At 41.9% G+C, this 22,678-nt stretch overlaps 1 protein-coding gene across 1 annotated transcript in view; it reads right to left on the bottom strand.

Annotated features, from left to right (window-relative positions):
- LOC115143501 (pleckstrin homology domain-containing family G member 4B-like) overlaps nucleotides 1-22,678 on the bottom strand; it is a 64,290-nt gene that overhangs the window by 26,310 nt on the left and 15,302 nt on the right. The window contains 11 exon segments of the mRNA XM_065003606.1: nucleotides 579-717; nucleotides 968-1,116; nucleotides 1,200-1,298; nucleotides 1,770-1,886; nucleotides 2,142-2,228; nucleotides 7,738-7,831; nucleotides 10,132-10,255; nucleotides 10,433-10,508; nucleotides 10,511-10,638; nucleotides 11,996-13,595; nucleotides 15,047-15,244. Of these exon segments, the coding sequence (XP_064859678.1) occupies nucleotides 579-717; nucleotides 968-1,116; nucleotides 1,200-1,298; nucleotides 1,770-1,886; nucleotides 2,142-2,228; nucleotides 7,738-7,831; nucleotides 10,132-10,255; nucleotides 10,433-10,508; nucleotides 10,511-10,638; nucleotides 11,996-13,595; nucleotides 15,047-15,244 (2,811 nt within the window).

Below are 22,678 nucleotides of genomic sequence, written 5' to 3'. Positions count from 1 at the left end.
AGAAAAAAAACTCACATCACGACAAGAGAGAAACCACAACACTACATAAAGAGAGACCTAAGACAATAACATAGCATAGCAGCAACACATGACAACACAGCATGGTAGTAACACATGACAACACAGCATGGTAGCAACACAACATATACTGTGTTGTCATGTGTTGCTGCCATGTGTTTTGTCCCCACAGAAGGCCTTTTGCCTTTTGGTAGGACATCATTGTAAATAAGAATCTCGTTAAATGAAGGTTAAATAAAATACATGTCAAAATGCAAATTGTTACTCCTGAAATGATTTAGGCTTGTCATAACAAAGGGGTTTGAATACTTATTGACTCAAGACATTTCAGCTTTTCATTTTTAACACATTTGTAAAAATATAAAAAACACAATTCCTCTTTGACATCATGGGGTATTATGTGTAGGCAGGTGACAGAAAAATCTATATTTAGTCCATTTTGAAGTCAAGCCTATTACACAAAATAATGTAGAAGAAGTCAAGGGAAGGGGTGTGAATGCTTTCTGAAGACACTGTAATTCTATCTGAATGTCCTGTAACGTTGCAACCTCCTGACCTACCGTGTCGAGATCTGACTCCGCCTCCCTGAGTTTGAGCAGGAAGTCCAGGTGCCGCAGTGACTCGTTGGACCTCATCACCAGCGTATGAACACTCTCCTCCACCTGGTTATACAGGACCGTCACTGACTCCAAAGCGTCACTGTAATAAGAGGTGGACGTAAGCAAACATTCACTCCTGTCCTCACCACTTCACAATGATAGATGGTTTATGGAGTTCTGGCACAAAATGGCTGTCGTGGCATCACCTAGATGGTTGATACCATAGAGATGGATGAATTGTGGTCACTTGCCACATAGCCCGTTTTAGCTTGGGCAGTGTCTTTCACAATTGTATGGGTGTTACACATCAGTTATCCACAACAAATCATGAATTTGATGAAGACCAATACCTGTAGTCATCGGACTTGGCAAATCGAAACTCTTCCCTCCTCATTCTGGCCAGGATGGCCCCACCTTCTCTCTGTAAAGTAACCAATCGGATGTCCTGCAGTACCTCTTTCATTGAGGTCTTCTGATCTTGAATAGATAGCTGGACGTCCTGAACAAAAAACAACAACAACAACAACCTAAAGCTAAAAAAAAGAACGTTTTATTTAAGTTACTTCATGAAACTGTAACTACCTGGGCGGTGTCCATTTTTGGATTGCCATCAATTTTCTTGATTGCTCTATGTAGTATATGGGCTGCCCCTTGCAAGTCCGTCACAAAGGAAATGAGCTTCTGAAACGGATTAAGAACATCGATTTTAGGATCCAGACTCAAAACAAAGCCAATGCAATAGATTGGGGGGGATTTATGCTTTGGAATACCAATGACAACAGCTATGCAAACAAGCCCAAACTCGCCCACTATCCCAAGAAGATCCTTGTTGACTAATCCTGCAACAACAGGAAATTTGAATTATTATGTGGATTATAATTAATGGACATGTAGGGGTTGATTTAAAACATTTTCGTAGTCTGAAATTTCTTACAACTACACTACAAGTTTTACATTTCCTGGATTGCAGGACAGTACTCCTGCAACAGGATGATCGAAATAAGATCCTACATCTGTCAACAACAATTTAAAATTAATTTGATGACACTTGTATATCCGATTTATTTGAAATCTACTGGAAATCTTGACCATACAAATGATTTAAAGAGGCCATGACATATGTTGAAACCATTTATAAATATTATACTGCACCTGATGAAACTGTAGCCAATCAGTGTGGCTGTAGGGGAAGGTCCCGCCCAAATCAGAGGTCAGCTGTTGTCCCTCCACCAGCTTGTGCAGGGCCTTCAGAGAAGTCACCATGTCCATCTGATTGACAGGAGGCATGTGGGGAGGGGTCAGTCATATTACAGAGCGAGGGCCTGTGTGGACATGTCTCAATAGTCCAGATTGCAGGATTGAAAATGAGGAAAGGAAGTATCCCTCGTATTGCTTTCAGATTAGTGTATATGAAGAGGAGGAGACAAGAGGAGGACCCCCCCCCTTTAGACAAATCCATGGTGTCTTGCAAAATAGAATTATGGGTGTGTGTGCGTGCGCATGTGTGTCTGTATGCCCTCTGACCTGTAGTCCAGGGTGTCTTTCAGGGCGAGGGCTTGATTCTTTGTCAACTAACATCAGCACAATGCGGACTGCATGCAGGGCTTGTTCCTATGGAGACGACCATTAAGGAAACATGTCAGGACAAGACATCATTGCAGATCATCACAATGTATGCAATATGATTATAGGGTCCATTGAAAAATGTTTGCATAGCTTGTTCTTCAGTACAGACGGATTGGTTGTTTATCAATTTAGCGTCCGGTAACTAGATGACTTCATACTGCATTTTAACATCCAGTAACTAGATACCTCCATACAGCATTTTAAAGGTCCTGAACAGTCATTATGAAAAGTACTTTTTCTCTCTAAGCTAACTACCAGGAAGTTTTAAAAGACAGGCTGAGCGGGCAGGGAGCTTATATTGACTTACAGCTCTTTGAAACAACTATTTCAAGTAACTTGGATGCAGTGAACACTGTCGCAGTAAAGTAATCTCAAGCAAATTTGGGGATACACAAAGCAACTCAAACATTGAAATGCATCAATTATATATAGATTGTTTATACATCTTCCGTTTGGCATGTCTAGTAATGCTGTTCACAGCAGCACTGATGGATGTGTTGACTTAACAACTGCGTTAGAGTTTTGAACGACCAATCCCCCCCCTTTTGTTCCATGCTGCATGAAGACCAAGCGAGGCAGTAACTAGCTTACACCAGACACAGATGAAAGGGGAAACATATAAGCAATGTTCCCTCTAAGCCACACAGAAGAAATATCAGGACCAGTGAGAAGCACGAGATTGAACTTCACTCTTTCTAGACTTTTCCCGTTCAGTTAAAACTATCAGCGTTTCTCTTTACTGGGACAATTGTGATCGAATGAACGCAATAATAGTCACTTTCAATGCAACATAATAAAACAAACTATGCAAGACTTAGTATGCAAACTAAGTATGCAAGAGATTTTGTGGGAGGCAGAACACTTCAGAGTAGTATTCTATTGTATTGACACACAGACCGGTGCGGCATAAACAATCAGAGCTGCAGTAGGCTTATATGCAATTCGACCATTGCCACATATGGATCTGTGCCATTCACTTTGAAATGGACTGTGTTTACAGCATGAGCAGTCCTGAGTAGATGCGCTTGTTTTGAGATCAAAGCGAGAGCTGCATGTAGCCACGTGTGCACATTTTATTCATATCATTTGCTAGGCACAAAAACCACACTCAAAGAGCTGTATTACACCATAAACAAACAGGAAAGCGCTCAGCCAGTCCTAGTGGCCGGGGACTTTAATGCAGGGAACTTAAATCAGTTCTACCTAATCAACATGTTAAATGTGCAACCAGAAGGAAAAAATTCCTAGACCACCTCTACTCCACACACAGAGACACGTACAAAGCTCTCCCTTGCCCTCCATTTGGTAAATCTGACCACAATTCTATTCTCCTGATTCCTGTTTACAAGCAAAAATTCAAGCAGGAAGCACCAGTGACTTGGGCTATATAAAAGTGTTCAGATGAAGCAGATGATAAACTACAGGACTGTTTTGCTATCACAGACTGGAATATGTTCCGGGATTCTTCCGATGGCATTGAGGAGTACACCACATCAATCACTGGCTTTATCAATAAGTGCATCGATGTCGTCGTCCCCACAGTGACTGTACGTACATACCCCAACCAGGAGCCATAGATTACAGGCAACATTCGCACTGGGCTAAAGGTTAGAGCTGCAGCTTTCAAGGAGCGGGACTCTAACCCGGAAACTTATAAGAAATCCTGCTATGCCCTGCGACGAACCATCAAACAGCCAAAGCCTCAATATAGGACTAAGATCGAATCGTACTACACCGGCTCCGACGCTCGTCAGAAGTGGCAGGGACTGCAACCTATTCCAGACTAAAAAGTGACACTAGCCTACCAGACGAGCTAAATAACTGATATGCTCGCTTTGAGGCAAGTAACACTAAAATATGCATCAGCTGTTCCGGACGACTGTGTGATCATACTCTCTGCAGCCGATGTGAGCAAGACTTTAAACAGGTCCACATTAACAAGGTTGCAGGGCCAGACGGATTACCAGGACGTGTACTCCGTGTACTCATAGCTCACATCAACACCATTATCCCAGAAACCCTAGACCCACTCTAATTTGTATACCTCACCAACAGATCCACAGATGATGCAATCTCTATTGCACACCACCCTGCCCTTTCACACCTGGACAAAAGGAACACCTATGTGAGAATGCTATTCATTGACTACAGCTCAGCGTTCAACACCATAGTGCCCTCAAAGCTCATCACTAAGCTAAGGACCCTAGGTCTAAACACCTCTGCAACTGGATCCTGAGACCTGACCGTGTGGTACAAGGACAACAACCTCTCCCTCAATGTGATCAAGACAACAGAGATAATTGTGGACAACAGGAAAAGGAGGACCGAGCACGCCCCCATTCTCATTGATAGGGCTGTAGTGGAGCAGGTTGAGAGCTCCAAGTTCTTTGGTGTCTACATCACCAACAAACATGGTCCAAGCACACCAAGACAGTCGTTAAGAGGGCACGACAAAACCAATTCCCCCTCAGGAGACTGAAAAGATTTGGCATGGGTCCTCAGATCCTCAAAAGGTTTTGCAGCTGCACCATCGAGAGCACCCTGTCGGGTTGCAACACTGCCAGGTATGGCAACTGCTCGGTCTCCGACCGCAAAGCACTACAGAGGGTTGTGCGTACGGCCCAGTACATCACCGGGGTCAAGCTTCCTGCTATCCAGAATCTCTATACCAGGCGGTGTCAGAGGAAGGCCCTAAAAATTGTCAAAGACTCCAGCCACCCTAGTTATAGACTGTTCTCTCTGCTTCTGAGTGCCAAGTCTAGGTCCAAGAGCCAACCCCCCCCCCCCTCCCCTCTGGAAAGCTGCTGCTACTCTCTATTATTATCTATGCATAGTCACTTTAATAACTCTACCTACATGTACATATTACGTCAATTACCTCGACACCGTTGCCCCCGCACTTTAACTCTGTACCGGTACGTCCTGTTTATAGCCCCACTATTGTTACATACTGCTGCTCTTTAATAATTTGTTATTCTTATCTCTTACCATATTTGAGGTATTTTCTTAAAACTGCATTGCTGGTTAAGGGCTTGTAAGTTAGCATTTCACTGTTGTATTCGGTGCATGTGACAAATACAATTTGATTTGATTTGATTTAGTTGGCGAGTTATTAGCCCAGCTATAGATCATTTATAGTCATCAATTGGGAATGATTGCTTCCTACGAGAGCACCACACGTGTGCATTTCTATCTTTGAAATGCTAGTCAGGTAAAGAGCTTTTTTTTGTCTCAATGGGTCAATTTGAGACAGGCTCGAATAAGCTAAGTAGCCAATAGGCAGATGGTAGCATAATTTGTGTCTGATTCTTTGTAATAATGGTATGGGAATAATAACACATTTTATTTTGCAAAATGGTTTCTTTCTCAAACAACACAACAACATTTTCAGTCACCTCCGTGTCTGAAGGACAAGTGAATAAGCAGGTTAAAGTCAAACCCAACATATTTTTTTTTCCAGAAGTCTCATGGAACGTAGGCCTACATTGAACAACACACATTGGCTGCTACTGTAGGCTGAATGATAGAACAGCTATTTTCATGTTAAAATGTTATGCAATGCATTTTCTCCACTGTTTTTGATGGTAGGCCACACTGGTAGGTCTACATAATGATCACAAAGCCACAGAGCCTAGTTGACCACTGTTAAAACTGTAACTTAAAGCGGTTACAGCATCAGTGTTCACAGGAAACACACGCTGGAAGTTGCACAGATTTTTCACAATGTTCAAGTTTGCACTCAGCATATCTGAAATTAGCTCAGTGCCCCAAAAAATGTGAGGGAACATTGCATGTAAGTATCTTTGCCATAGATGAATAGGGTAAGCTTTTAATTATATTTGTGACCGACCGGCTCAAATTGGTACTACTGGAGAGACCTTCTTTGTCTACACCCATTCAGCATTGTTCACACCCTCTTAAGCTTTAGCCCCACCCATCTCTTAAAGGGTTGATCCGAGCATTCTGTACTAACAACAGCAGTCAAGCACCCCTTTAAAAACCTATATTAAACACAGATTAAAAACAGCTATTTATGACAAGTATGTATTTCGTGGTTGTGACCCAGAGACTCTTGACCATTTATTCTGGGACTGTTCTTATGTCAGAAGTTTTGGAGTGAGTTAGAAGATTTTATTTTAAAATAAACTACTGTTAATGTTCATTTGAAAGACTCTTAATATTATGTTTTATTTTGATCCAAATGATATGGACCCTGATTTAACTTTTTGGGTCTGAGATATGAATAATAAGATCCTACAAGTAAGGTTAGCTAGCGTGCCAGCCAGCTAACGTTAGTTTGCTAACAGTACACTTTAACTTGAAATTAAACCACTTTCTGTCAAAATTAAAAACGTGTAATATCTGAAAATGTAGATAGCTAGACTATCTTACCCTTATACATCATTGATGTACGCATCTCCTGTCGGATGCTATGGTTGCCCTTAGTTTGAGATGTAATCCGGAGACACGTTTCTCCATCTCCTTAGCTATCATACTCAAATTCCACTGATTTCAAAACTCGGTCCTCCAGAAAGTGGAGACCATACACGTAATGTTAGCTAGTGAGCCAGCCAGCTAACGTTAGTTAGCTAACAGGACACTTTAAGTTCACATTGGGCTTATGCAGTTTTACTACGCAATACAATAAAAAAAAGCTGCGCTAGAGAGGATTACCTAGACATACAGACCAGCTCAAATAGACAGAAGCATGCTATATGGCAGACCAATCCAAACTCATCTCTCGGCATGTCCAGCCCACTCATTATCTCAGCCAATCATGGGTAGCAGGAAGGTTTCTTTCTTTTTCTGTGGCAAAACCAACTAGGCTCTTAATTAAACAATTGTATTTGTATTTACAGATGAAATACAAGTTTGTTATTAAGACACATGAAAGTTCACATGTTCCAGAAGGCATTTCTGCCAAAAAAAACGCATTTTGATTTAAAAGAAAAGTTTACGTTCAAACGTCTCTCCTGTGAAGTAGTGACCCGCGACATACGCCTAGTTTCCTGAAACGAGTCACAAAGGCTGACATCCTACAGTCAAATTTTTGCACCAGTAGAGTAGCTATCTAGCTATATAAACCACACCCCTTTGCAACCAATAATTCTCTGATGTTGTTCACAAGGCGGTACTTATTTCAATTAGGTGAGCGAATATCATGTTGCCATTGGTGTACCTTAATGACAGTTAAGGTGATGTCACCTTGTCTTCTTTAAAATGAATCCAAGTGTTTGGCATGGGGGAAGGGACAAGTAACTTTATGGTAAAACTTTATCAATATAGAAGCAACTGTCATTTTTCATACTTTGGTCATCATACTTTAATCTGGTTCCCTTCACAAAACTGTTCCTGACCTTTAACACCCTGTAACTAGATACCTCATGGTATGACACACCACTATCAACTCTTTATCTCAGAATCTAGATCAGCAGATGGATTATAGTTTGACAGTTGACTCTTAATGTAAAGGAATGGCTCTTATTTTCCTAACCTGAACCATCAGTAGGGCTTTGTAGAAGAAGGAGGGAGGAGGTTTCTTCCTGGCATCGATCACCACTGTCATTCCCAGGTCCCGCACCTCTTTTCTAGGAAAATACAGGGAAGTGAGTTGGGGCATATTAGAAAGTTGTTCACACTATCTTGGCATTCTCTCACTTTACCTGATTGAGGTGTCATTTCAATGGTTTTAGTGGTTTCACCCCCCCCCCACCCTCAATTCAAAGGGTCTTTCGCTCAATTCAATTTAAGGGCTTTATTGGCATGGGAAACATATGTTTACATTGCCAAAGAAAGTGAAATAGATCATAAGCAATACAAAAATAAATGTAAACATTACACTTCCAAAAGATTCAAAAGAATACATAGATTTCAAATGTCATATTATGTATATCTACAGTGTTGTAATGATGAGCAAATAGTTAAAGTGCAAAGGGGAAAATAAATAAACATAAATATAGGTTGTATTTATAATGGTGTTCTTCACTGGTTTCCCTTTTTTGTGGCAACAGGTCACACATGTTGCTGCTGTGATTGCACATTGGTATTTCACCCAATAGATATGGGAGTTAATCCAAATTTGATTTATTTTCAAATTCTTTGTGGGTCTGTGTAATCTGAGGAAAATCTATCTCCCTAATATGGTCATACATTTGGCAGGAGGTTAGGAAATGCAGCTCAGTTCCCACCTCATATTGTGGGCAGTGTGCACATGGCCTGTCTTCTCTTGAGAGCCAGCTCTGCCTTCAGAGGCCTTTCTCAATAGCAAGGCTATGCTCACTGAGCCTGTACATAATCAAAGATGTCCTTAATTTTGGGTCAGTCACATTGGTCAGGTATTCTGCCACCGTGTACTCTCTGTTTAGGGCCAAATAGCATTCTAGTTTGCTCTGTTTTTTTGGTACATTCTTTCTGATGTTTCAATTAATTATATTTTTATTTTCTCATGATTTGGTTGGGTCTAATTTTGTTGCTGTCCTGGGGCATGTTTGTGTTTGTGAACAGAGACCCAGGACCAGCTTGCTTAGGGGGCAAGTTTATCTCCAGGTTTATTTCTCTCTAGCTGATGTTTTTGTTATGGAAGGTTTGGGAATTGCTTCCTTTTAGGTGGCTGAAGAATTGAACGGCTCTTTTCTGGATTTTGATAACTAGCTCTCACACACAGAGAGAGTACCCCCCACTCAAGCCCCCACCTTCCCCTATGTTCTTTTAAAGCATGCATACTAGACAGTTGGCAGTCATTGTGGTTTGTCAGGATTGGATGCATCATAAAGGGTTAAATGAGGGACATAAAGGCAACAACATTAAAGGGCCTATCTGTTTAACCAGGCAGCCGTCACCTTGAACTTCAAAGTGTGTCCATTATTAAAGCTGTGTAAACAGATTAGACTGTAAAATGTGTATTATGAGGACATTTGGCTTTTAAACAGTCCCAGCTCCAAGACCATGTCAGCTGGGGGTAAAGCTAGAAGATTTAAAAAAATAAAATAAAAACATGCACTACTAGCACATACATTGCTGATAGCTTCTTTATTGAGGAAAAATGTACTTACTATGACTGTGATATGTGGTTGTCTCACTTAGCTATAGTTGCTACCATGCTGTCTTGTCATGTGTTGCTGCCTTGCTATGTTGTTGTCTTAGGTCTTTCTTTATGTAGTGTTGTTTTGTCTCTCTTGTCGTGATGTGTGTTTTGTCCTATATTTCTATGTTATTTTTTTATTAAGTTATTTATTTTATCCCAGCCACCGTCCCCGCAGGAGGTCTTTTGCTTTTTGGTAGGCAGTCATTGTAAATAAGAATTTGTTCTTAACTGACTTAAGGTTAAATACATTTAAAATAAATGTAAAAAGCTATCTTACTGTAAGATGAATGCACTGTAAGTCTCTCTGGATAAGAGCGTCTTATAAATGACAAAAATGTAAATGTAGAATCCACAAACCATGTCAGGTCAGTGATTACTTCAAGGAAAGAAGGAAGGAAGTAAAGAAGGAAGGATGCATTAATAGAGTATTCAAATAGGGCTCAAGCACAAGGCCTGTGTATGAGGCATGTACAGTAATGTTTTACTGCCCCCCTTTGGTTAAAAAATATAACCAAAAATCCATGACTGGAATGTTTTGACAACTTGCACTAGAAAGTGCTGAGAGGGTCACTTAAATGATTTACAAACTATGTAAAATACTAATTTCCATGTCATTAATTTCATAGGTCATCTCACACAATGTGTTTTCAATGTCTAGTAAAAGGACACAACACATGCATGACTGGATATTATAGTAAGGTAAGGGCAGACCAGACTAGTTGATCACCTACACCCTATACAAATCACATACAGTAAACTCCCTTGAACTATCAACGAAGATGATGAGGGGTTGATTGGTATTACCTGGGGATGGAGTGGAGGTAGAGTAGCACTTTGCACACCTCATGGGCGTACAGCAGAGGAGATGTCCAGCCCTGCCTGTCCCCATGGACCTCCAGCACAGCCCTGCCCACCCTGTCTCTGCTCCCTGGAGGTTGAGGAGACAAGGGTGTCATGGAGAGGTTAGATGGAGAAAAGTGTGGACCAGGGTCGTATTCATAAGGGCAGACCGTAGCAACACGCTTTGCAACTGAAAACGAAAATGAGTGTTTGTTATTGGACAACTCTGGATAACACTAAACACAATGCAGAACAAACACTGTACCTGGCAGACTGACAATGCCCAGGTGAAGCAGGCCGCTGATGCTTCTGAAAATGGAGTGTTGGGTGGAGGGAGATGGAGGAGAACTGGATACGGGGGAGGGGGGTTGGATGGGGGGAGCTGAGGGCTTCGTTTTGGGCTCTGGGGTTTGGTGTCAGGTCTGTTGGGTGGTGCAATAGCCCGCGTTTCAACTTTGCCAGGCTGGGGATCTTGTGGTGAAAAGAAATGACAGATCATATGAATTTCAATTTAACAAGGAAGATAGACACGGTTTGTGAAACACACAGGGTTGAAGAACAATGCTCTACTGTAAAGTCTTCCTTGTTGTTTCGAAGAAACAATAGATCAGCATTTTCAAAGAAATTCTGACACTATTCTGTACTGTTTTCACTGTATATCCTGTTCAGTGACCTTTGGTCTTTTAGCACTGGGAGCATTTATTTTTTCAGAGATAAATCTCAATGGAATCTTTCATGCAAACCTTATCCTTACGCACCACATTTACGCAATTCACAGCCTTGCATTGGACATGCTCTCTCCCTGTAGCCAAACACTTTGAGGCTGTTAAGCCTGGCTTTGATTTCTAGCATTCTAACTTCTTCCAGAGCCAACAAAGGCTTGTCTGTGCTCCCTCTCCCTCACCAGTCCAATCGTTTCTGACAAACATGTCTTCAGACCTCTGAGTGCCCTTGTGAGGGTGTAGGGAGGAAGTATGTAATAAGAAATGGGGACAGTGCACTCTCCTTCCTCCCTAGCTCACTGACAGTCCTCTGAGTGTCCTTGTTAGGGCCCTTCTGAGTGCTTAGGGAACAGGAACTGTTTCTCTCCATTAAAGGAATGCCATGTTTACTACCATAGCCAATGGACACTGGCCTAATGACCCCTTCTCAGAGTACAGCCTTATTCAAGTTATTTCTGTCCTTCTCCCTTGGTATGTGGAATGAAGTGATTGCAGCCATTCTGCCCAGGAGAACAGACCAGAGAGCAGGAGAGGGGAAATTGGACCCCCCCCCAGACCAATACATCATAGGGAACCTCTTTATGGCATCCTCTGGCCTTTGACACCTTTCAGTAGAAAGGGTCAATGTTGAGTTTAAATAAGTTGGTGATGAGAGATGGTTTCAATGTCCATTTGAAACATGCACTTTTTATGAAGCAAGACAGTACGCTGAATGTGGTACAACAATACTAGAGCCTAAATGTTGCAATTCTGTCTGTGGGGTATTTCGACCCTCGGGAAATACAAAACATTCATCTCATACAATAGCAGAGCAGTAAAAATCTACTGACACTGTTTCTAGGATTCAATTCATTGCCAACTCAATGTAAGTATAGGCTCATTGAATTCCAAATCTGTTGTTATCCCAAACAACATCACCGTCCCTTTAAACATGCTATTAAACGGTTAGTTCTCACAGTGGTCACAGATACGCCATTCATATGTTGAAGTCACTCAGCTGTCAGACGAAACTGCCAGCTGTTTCATCTGAAAACTGATAACTCAGGAAATTTCATCTGACAAATGAGAGATGTTCTAATATGGATGCTGTACATAGTCACTATTACCTTTCTTGGCAGACTGCTGTCTGTCCAGCTTGGGGGACATCGGCCCAAAGGCCTTGCCTTTCTTACATTGCACCACCTGGGAACTGGGGGGAATCATCTCTGGGAAGATGTCACTGTGGCTCCTGTTGTTCAGTTTATGGACCAGAGGACTTCCTCTGGCCTTCTCAGACACGGTGGACAGTGACCTGGGCTTGGTTTTGTGTTTACCTATGGTTTTCACTGCCTCCGGGTTCCAAATTGGCTTGGAGGTGTAGTCACACTCGCATGCATCAACCATGACCGGGTGAGAGATTGCCGGAGGTAACGCTACCTTTGAGTCAGGTCCCGATTGATGGGCCATGTGGTGTGTCTGAAGATAGGGTTCCCCTTGGCACAGTTTATGGATGATTTGAGTTTCTATATTATTTTTTCCTGGTTTGTGAGTTATGGCAGGTTCAATGGATTTGTGTGGTATGTGATTTAGGTCCAATGAGGGTTCTTTACCGAAGTGTCCATGTTGGTGTGGCTCGTGACCTACAATAGGCTCCTTATAGTGGTTACAGCACTCCCCGGGGTCCTGACCCGGACCTCTGGCGTGACCCCTGAAGCCCATCTCCTCCCCTTCACAGGGGCCAGACTCCTCCAGAGCAGCTAGCAGACCTATGCTCCCCCTTTCAAAGGGAACTGGGTTGCGTAGAGCTGCCAGGTAGGAGTCCCTGTACCTGCATTTTAGTTCCTGTCCACTAGGCTCCTGACCAAGCCTCCTCTGGCTGCATGGCATGCAAGGCTCTTCTGAAAATCTGAGGCTGCGCCCACAGGGGGTGCTGTTCATGAGCGGTACAGGGGGAGGGGGCCTGACTGGTTTGAACAAAGGGGGAGTAGAAGAGTTGGGAGTCTTACTGCATCCCGTAAGAGACACTTTCTCCTTTGCGAAATCCACTAAATCCACGTAGTCACCTTCGACCTCGCGGTAGTTCCGGCTGGTGTCCCAGGTGTTAGGCGACACCCAGCCCACAGGCTTGACTAGTGGTTTGGCACGCGGTTTGGGAACGGGTTTTTCATGGTCCCCCTTGATTAGTTTCGTGGTACCATCCATGAGTCTCAAAGACACAGAGATCCCGTCCCTGGCAGGAAGGATCATGGTCTCTAGGGAAAGGGCGGAAGAAGTAGAGTCGGAAGAGGAGGGAATCTGCAACGGCGTTGGCTCAAACGGAACGTCACGGATAACACTTGGTGTAGTCATGGTCTTGGGCTTGTCCAGAAACTCTGGAATGGCAACTTGTGCCCAGGGCACCTTCATCACACCCTGGTCGGTGGAAAGCAGGCAGCGGGAGAGTGGGGTGCCATGGCGGCCGTCGTTCACCTCCCTCAGCCAGTCAAGGGTGAAGATGCACGGGTAAGAGGTCTCGGGGATGGGGGTCTCCTCCACCTCACGGCAGCCCTCCTCCAAGAGACTTTTGAGAACGATGCGGGCTGCCTGTTCTCCAAAGGGCTCCACCTGCAGGTAAAAGTCTCCGGGGCGCAGCAGAAGAGGGTTGAGTGAGGCCAGCTGGATCACGGTCCTGTCGCGGAGGCATAGGGGCCAGCCCTCACAAAGGAAAAGCACATCCGAGTACGCAGCCTGGGGAGAGTAAGGGAGAGTTTGGAGAGGGGGGTAAGTTGCATGGATTTATGATTTCTTAGGTCAGTATTTTTTCGGCATTAATCCTGCGGTAGGACTGCACTTTTTTGTTCCAGCCCAGCAACAGCGCAACTCAACCAATTATCAACACCCTTGATTAGTTTAATCAGGTGTGTTAATGCTGTACTAGAAGAAACAATACTAAATTATCCATCATTTAAATTCCCGGTGTGCCCACTAGGGGTGCACTTAAGCTATGTAACATTTGCCATGTGAGGAGACTAGAATCCTAAACAAAGCAGGCTTATGGCTACTTTAAATTGCATTTGACAGTCTGGAATGCAATGAGGGAAGTATAGATTCACCATTCATTTCACCTCAAATTCACCTTTATGTCAGTACACTACTGAGCTGTGGTTATGGAAAACTGATTCTGGCCTAAACCAGACTGTTATTGAGCCTCCAATAAGACAAATGCCTGGTATTCTAGACTGTTTTCTTTTGTACAATAAAAACAATCAAATATAATCCTTTGCTGAGCGATGTCAGCTCAGTTGCGTATCTGGCTAGCAACCACAGAAAATAACAGAATTCGGAATTGATGAAGCATAAAGAACAGCTTGGATGTATCCCCTGATGGAGAAGTAAACCTTTTGTTGATCTCTTTTTGCTGAGATACAGTTAGAACCTCAGTTGTAAACCTGTGCGGTTTTACTGTTACTGTCAAGTTGCTCCATCTATTCTCTCTCTCTGTGTGTGCATGTGTGTGTATGTGTCTGTGTCTGTCTGAGAGAGATAGAGAGGTGCGTGTGTTTTTGTGTGTATGTGTGTGTGTGTGTGTGTGTGTGTGTGTGTGTGTGTGTGTGTGTGTGTGTGTGTGTGTGTGTATGTGTCTGTGTCTGTCTGAGAGAGATAGAGAGGTGCGTGTGTTTTTGTGTGTATGTGTGTGTGTGTGTGTGTGTGTGTGTGTGTGTGTGTGTGTGTGTGTGTGTGTGTGTGTGTGTGTGTGTGTGTGTGTATGTGTCTGTGTCTGTCTGAGAGAGATAGAGAGAGTGCGTGTGTTTTTGTGTGTATGTGTGTGTGTGTGTGTGTGTGTGTGTGTGTGTGTGTGTGTATGTGTGTATGTGTCTGTGTCTGTCTGAGAGAGATAGAGAGGTGCGTGTGTTTTTGTGTGTATGTGTGTGTGTGTGTGTGTGTGTGTGTGTGTGTGTGTGTGTGTGTGTGTGTGTGTGTGTGTGTGTGTGTGCTTGTGTGTGTGTGTGTGTGCTTGTGTGCTTGTGTGTGTGTGTGTGTGTGTATGTGCGTGTGTGTGTGTGTGTGTGTGTATGTGTGTGTGTGTGTGTGTGTGTGTGTGTGCTTGTGTGTGCTTGTGTGTGCTTGTGTGTGCGTGTGCGTGTGCGTGTGTGTGTGTGTATGTGTGTGTGTGTGTGTGTGTGTGTGTGTATACTCACACACGCCGCCTGCTGCACGATCTCCAGGAGGTGTTTGGACGGGATGAGAAAGTCCAGCAGGCAGTGTAGAGCATCACCGCGGTATCGCTCCTCGATGGTCCTGAACAGCTGGCTGAGGACAGTGGGCGCTGTGGCCTCGAAGGGCGGGAACAGGGCCGACAGGGCACTCTGAATGGACGAGTCCAGGGATTCTGGATTCTAGTGAGGAAAGAAAGAAAGAAGGTGAGTGAGAGCGATAGAGGAATGTTTTAGTTTCAAGTCAACTTCCACATCAACAAGTTCAAACATCAAATTCATTTCATTTCACATTCATATAAGATTGGAACGCATGACCAAAGAGTGAATGATAATGCAATTGTACCCTGACCCTTTTCATTGTAGCCATTGGAATGCAATGCAGGTATGTTTGCCAGAGTGCAAATCCCAAAATATGTGTGTGTGTGCCTGTGTGTGCGCGCGTATGTGTGTATGTGAATAGTTTCAGAGGTGAGTGTATATTTTGACCTCCACTAGTGTTGACAGCGCCGGTTTGTTTGAAGAAAGTCCACATAACCGTAGAACGTCCAAAAAGATAGATCATCTGTAAACGTAAAGCCACAGGACCGATATCTTTCTTGGCTTTTACCCCTGCTCTGGGCCCTCTGGAATGCCTCAAAGCAATATCACTTGAGAGTCAGCAACACAAGAATGTTGAACTTTGAAGTAAACTGTATGGATATAATTTTAGGGGCATTGTAGCCTCTAGTTGTGTCTTCATATTCAGTATAATCATCAACATCGTCAAAACGTGATTGGAACGCTGAAAAGAAGGAACAATGCCCCAAAGCAGAAACATTCCTCTAAAATGTAATAATTTCACTCTCTGACTTCATTTTTAGTTTCAGGGAAAACATTTTTTTGGTTTGAGTGGGGAACTAAACTAATCAGAAAGTCTTTGGCATGCTCTGGATATGCTTAGCTCTGTGTTTCATGTCCTTCCAAAATGCACCTAATTTAAGGTGGTACTCTTCAAGCAGGGGAAGAGTCATGGTCTGAGTGAGAGAACAAAGAAATGTATGGTCTCCTTCACATCACAGGTCCCCATAGAGAAGAAGTTGTGTAAACGGACACCATTGTGCACTAGCGTTAGGCATGAAGGTAGTTTTACTACATATAGTATATGCTATGCTTCATATGTCTGTTTTAGATAGTCACGGCAATAAGAACTAGGCCACATTTATCCAGGGTTGTGCTCTGCTTTCTGCTCCTTGGACCACCTGTGGAGAATAGTTGTCACGCCCTGGCCTTAATTATCTTTGTTTTCTTTATTGTTTTGGTTAGGCCAGGGTGTGATATGGGTGATTTATGTGTTTTTCTTGTCTAGGGGTTTTTGTAGATTTATGGGGTTGTGTTCAGTTTAGGTGTCTAGGTAAGTCTATGGTTGCCTAGATTGGTTCTCAATCAGAGGCAGGTGTTTATTGTTGTCTCTGATTGGGAACCATATTTAGGCAGCCATATTCTTTGGGTATTTTGTGGGTGATTGTTTCATGTGTCAGTGTTTGTGCCACACGGGACTGTTTTGGGTTTTCACGTTTTGAAGTGTCTCTTATTAAAGAACCATGAACTTCAACCACGCTGCGTTTTGGTCTGCCTCTCCTTCCCAGGAAGAGAGCCGTCACAATAGTACAGACTAAACACACAGAAGCAATCGGGGGAGTTTAAAAGGGATATTGCACGCCAAAATCAAAGTTTGTTAGAAATTGTCCCACCTGAGAAAGTAGTATACTGTCAAGTAGTCCCGAATGTGGTGAAGCTTTCCATTGTGTACAGCAGGGTTCCCAACCAGGGGTACTAGGACCCTGCGGGTACTTGGCCTATCCACAGACGGTACTTGAGAAGACTCATTTACCAGCATACTGGTAAAATGCACACGAGGGGGTACTTCAGGGGTACTCCAGGCAGAGCAAAATTTGGTTGCAGTACAGTACATTAACTCAAAAAGGTTGGGAACCACTGGTGTACAGTATAGCCATATACATTTAGATAGACAAGGAATGTTTGTGTTTTTCTATCACAAATGTTGAATAACGTTATCTTTGAACTTACTCTGACGATATTCTGTGGAGTTCGTCCTTCAGCTGGTCGAAATTTGGGACGAAAGTATTATTAAACTGACTTCAAAATGTAGGTTTCGGTGTGTGGCATTCAAGATCTGTTTGTGCATAACCTAAGGCACGTGCACAAGACGGAAGTACATGCACAGAAGTCTTGCAGGTGTTTACATTGTTTTGTGCATGCGACAGGTGATCGACATTTCAACTCCTGCGCCACTGCTCTAAAAACTAGGGTAAGTAATCATTTCTTTGGGTATTTTGCCTCAAAGGTCGACCAGCTGAATTGTATTCAACATTCTGGCTTGTAAAGAAACTTACCAAGTTTTTGCAGTGCTTTGTTTCAGACTGTATACCAAGGATTGGTATAACAGTCTTATTTATTAGTCAAATGTCAAGATAAATTCATTACAACAATGTTGAAAAACATGGGAAAAACATTTGATTTTGGAGTGTAATGTCCCTTTAGGTTGTGTGACACGGATAGGGACATACACATTGATTTCTCTAACTCTACACATATACAGGGCCTTCAGAAAGTATTCACACCCCTTAACTTTATGCACATTTTGTTGTGTTACAGCCTAAACTTAAAATTCGATTTTTTTGTGGGAATGACATTTGTTGTCACTGGCCTACACATGATACCACATAATGTCAAAGTGGAATTATGTTTAGAATTTTTTTCTCCTCAAATGAATATAAATGAAAAGCTGAAATATCTAGAGTCGATAAGTATTCAACCCCTTTCTTATGGCAAGCCTAAATATGTTCAGGAGTAACAATTTGCTTAACGAGTCACATAAAAAGCTGGATGGACTCACTCTGTGCAATAATAGTGTTTGTTGAATGTATTAATTACACATTGGATGGTGTATCAATACACCGTCACTACAAATATACAGGCATCCTTCCTAACTCAGTTGCTGGAGAGGAATGAAAACATCTCAGGTGACCAATGGTGACTTTAAAACTGTTACAGAGTTTAATGGCTGTGATAGGAGAAACCACATTGTAGTTACTCCACAATACTAACCTAATTAACAGAGTGAAAAGAAAAAAATCTTGTACAGAATAAAAAATATTCCAAAACATTCCTTCTGTTTGCGACAAGGCACTAAAGTAATACTGCAGAAAATATGGCAAAGCAATACACTTTTTGTCCTGAATACAAAGTGTTATGTTTGTTATGTTTGGGTCAAATCCAACACACCACACTACTAAGTACCACCCTCCATATTTTAAAGCATAGTGGTGGCTGCATCATGTTATGGGTACGCTTGTAATCGTTAAGGACCAGAGAGTTTTTCAAGATAAAAAAGAAACGAATGGAGCTAATCACAGGCAAAATCCTAGAAGAAAACCTGGTTCAGTCTGCTTTTCACCAGACACTGGGAGATGAACTCTCCTTTCAGCATGACAATAACCTAAAACACCAGGCCAAAGCTAAACTGGAGCTGTTTACCAAGAAGACAGTGAATGTTCCTGTGGACGAGTAACAATTTAGACTTAAATCTGCTTGAAAATATATGGCAAGACCTGAAAATGCTTGTCTAGTAATGATCAACAACCAATTTGACAGAGCTTAAAGAATTGCAAAAAGAATAATGGACTAATGTTGTACAATCCAGGTGTGGAAAGCTCTTAGAGACTTACCCAGAAAGACTCAAAGCTGTAATCGCTGGCAAAGGTGAATATGACATGTAATTGACTCAGTTGTGTATATGTGCCTGGAGAAGTGGGTACTCTAATTTTGCCCAAAACTTCCTAGCGGCCTGCCAGGCGAAGGAAAAGCAACATGCGTGAAAAATTATATGAAAACAGTAACACACACTCTGAAGGACCTGAAATGATAAATCCCATATGACAAATCCCAACCCAAGCTATACTGTGGAAGTAGGCACATTTAATATGTTTTCAGGTTTTTGTTCTCAAAGAAAAACAACAAAATTGGATGTTCTAAGTCCATAACAATACTTAAACCACATTAGGAGACTATTTTTTAGGTCTGGGGAAAAATCTAAGAAATTGTGATTTTTGAGTGTAGTTACTTTAATTCACATGCACAGGCACCTAGCACTGTTGTTTGGTTAGTGATGTTTCTGTAGCACTGAGATGGAGTTTGCAAAACAAATGGCCACTGGATTGATGCAAATAATCCTGATATCATTCTGCCAGGTAGGTATAGGCTACTTGGTAGCTAGTTAACAGTTAATAGAGAAGGTTTTGGGAAGGCCTTTCCATCTGCCAGAAGACGGTTAGGCCTATCATCGCTATATTGTTCCTGTTCCTTGTTTGAAACCTGGAAGATTTTCTTCATATTATGAGGCATGTCTCACCTTGCTTCAAAGTAGCCTATAGCCAAAATCCCACCATATAAATGTGGAGGCAGTTATTTCATGAAATCTTCCTCATTATGCATTATCTTGTTCTATTGGATTTCTTTCAACTTTCTTTCATTGTCTAGCAGCCAAAGTCACTATCCTGGTCATATTAGCAACCCATGATAGTTGTTGCATCTTTAGATTGCCCCTCTTTCTACATTTCTAATGGATATTCTGATATCTGTCCATGAAACTGCTTGCATGTGTGTTGCGCATTTTACAACAGTGTTTATCCACAAACTGTTTTTTTGAACATTTGCGTGTAGGCCTAATGCCTGTGTGCACATTGCTGCGCCTAAAATGTGAAGAAATAATAGTTGATCAACATTCTAAACTTTGTTACCAGCCTTATTAAATGATATGGCTACTTTGATACGCATCGTGGGGATTAAGAAGTGAGTATATGTAATGCCCACTGAAAAATAAGTGTGTATACCCTCCACTACACGGGTTGAATACATATCTAATCGAGATATAGTATATTAGTGTTTTATTTTTCATTCTTATTTTACAAATGTTACAATTTTTCTTCCTCTTTGACGGAGTATTTTGTGTAGATCGTTGACAGATGCTTTGAATATTGTTAAACCTAATATTGTTAAGCCTTTAGAAGCCTAGACATATCCAAAAAGCCAAAGACGGATCATTTTGTTGAATATAGTGAAAGGAACACTCCTTCTACAACCAAGGAAGAGGAGCAAACTGAAGAGAAGGATATTCATCTATTTAAATCAAATTAAATCACATTTTATTGGTCTCATACACATATTTAGCAGATGTTCTTGAGGGTGTAGCGAAATGCTTGCTATTGGAGAAATGCTTCTTCATTATCAAACATGTAGCCCATATCCTTTTTACAGACAAAAAGCTTTATACCTTTACAAATTCAAGGACCAACCAGAATATAGAATAACATGATGTGATTGGTGATGAGCTACATAAATCTGACCAATTGTTTTCAGACAATTGGACACAATTGGTCAGATTTACGTAGCTCGTTTACTATTTGGATTGCTATGGCTGCGTTTACACATGCAGCCCAATTCTGATCTTATTTCCCACTAATTGGTTCTTTGACCAATAACATCAGAACTTTTCACAGCAGATCTTTTTCAGAGCTGATCTGATTGATTAAAATACCAATTATTGAAAAAAGTATTAGAATTGGGCTGCCTGTGTAAATGCAGCTTAATTGTTTTTGTGAGGATTCGTGAACATGCTACCTGAAAACAGTTACCTGGAAAATGACATGGATTTTCAAGACTGGATTCCTATTTCATCTGAATGCTGCTGAGCTCTAGGTCTGTAGGTCTGTCGTGTGTATTTGACTTGAATATGCTATTGGCTTTGTCTAGGACTGAGAGAGAACTCGCATGTTTTGCACAGTCAGTTGGCAGCTTTGGTCCACGTTTCAGACTTGCACAGTGTACTGTATATTGGATTGGATAGGATATCTCAGCACAAAGATGCAGAAAAAGCATGCTAGCTCTCACAGTCGGTTCAAAGTTCCCCTCTGTGTTGATCTCCAATCCCGCAATGACTGTTTTTAGACCTGACCTGATTTAGCTCTCTGGCTTAGCCAAGGCCACTGGGAGGTCTAGGGTAAACAGGCCTCCAACATCTTCAAAGGCCTCACACTGGCTGAGGGAGAGACACGCTAACATATGCTATGCTAATATATGCCAGATGACTCAAAAGATATGCTAAATGCTAATGTATGATAACCTGCTAATGCACTTCCCTCATGAGCAAAACACACTGGGGAGGCAGGGTAGCCTAGTGGTTAGAGCGTTGGACTAGTAACCAGAAGGTTGAAAGTTCAAACCCCCAAGCTGACAAGGTACAAATCTGTTGTTCTGCCTGTGAACAGGCAGTTAACCCACTGTTCCTAGGATGTCATTGAAAATAAGAATTTGTTCTTAACTGACTTGCCTGGTTAAATAACTAATAATTAACAACACTGTGCATTATACAGCAGCATTTCAGAATCCATTCCGGCACAGTGCTCAAATGTTTTGTTCTAGCCTAGGACTAACACCTGTTTCAAATAATAATCGTCAAGGTCCTAATTGGTTGGATTAGGTTTGTTAGTGCTGGGCTCAAACAAACATGAGTCTGTCCCTCAGGATTCATCTAAAACACTGTTCTACTTTGACCATTATGTTAATGTAGGTCGAGGTATGGCTTTGCAGTTGTGCTCCCATTATTAGTACATTACACGAACAGGACGTGGATAATAAAATACAATAATACCACTTATGGTTGTATTGAACCTCCATCGATAGTTTACTAATTACATGAAATCTTTGTGTCTGTTAGAAAGATTACGTCCTCAACTGAAAAGAATGCTTATTTCTGCTAATTGTGCACATCTGTTACAATACATCAGGAGTTGAAGAACAGAATTGCCTTTGAGGCCGGTCATCAGATGTTAATGTATAACAGCTGTGAATGAGTCATCATTCAAGAATGAGTTCTACTATATGTCCACTGACCTAGACTTAGCGCCATGTTCAATAAAAAAGTACTCATGAAGCTGGTTGAGAGAATGCCAAGAGTGTGCAAAGCTGTCATCAAGGCCAAGGGTGGCTACTTTGAAGAATCTCAAATATAAAATATATTTTGATTTGTTTATCGCTTTTTTGGCTAAATAATGTTAATGATTCCATATGTGTAATTTCATAGTTTTGATGTCTTCACTATTGTTTTACAAAGTAGAAAATAGTAAAATAAGGAAAAAACCCTTGAATGAATAGGTGTGTCCAAACGTTTGACTGGTACTGTGTACAGTATATATACAGTTGAAGTCGGAAGTTTACATTCAACAATTTCAAAGATTTTACTGAGATTTTACTGAGTTACAATTCATATAAGGAAATCATAAGGAAATCATAAATTCTTTCGGCCCTAATCTATGGATTTCACATGACTGGGCAGGGGTGCAGCCATGGGTGGGCCTGTGAGCTCATAGGCCCACCCAATTGGCAGCCAGTCCCACCCACTGGGGAACCAGGCCCAGCCAATCAGAATTTGTTTTTCCCAAGAAAAGGGCTTTATTACAGACAGAAATACATATCAAACATCTCCAATCCAAAATCAAATCTAGAGTCGGCTTTCTATTCCGCAACAAAGCCTCCTTCACTCACGCCGCCAAACTT

Source organism: Oncorhynchus nerka, linkage group LG2 (genome assembly GCF_034236695.1).
Source record: "Oncorhynchus nerka isolate Pitt River linkage group LG2, Oner_Uvic_2.0, whole genome shotgun sequence".
In the NCBI taxonomy this organism is placed as follows: Eukaryota; Metazoa; Chordata; class Actinopteri; order Salmoniformes; family Salmonidae; genus Oncorhynchus; species Oncorhynchus nerka.
Note: the sequence above shows the minus strand (reverse complement) of the source record. Positions and strands in the feature narration are given on the sequence as shown.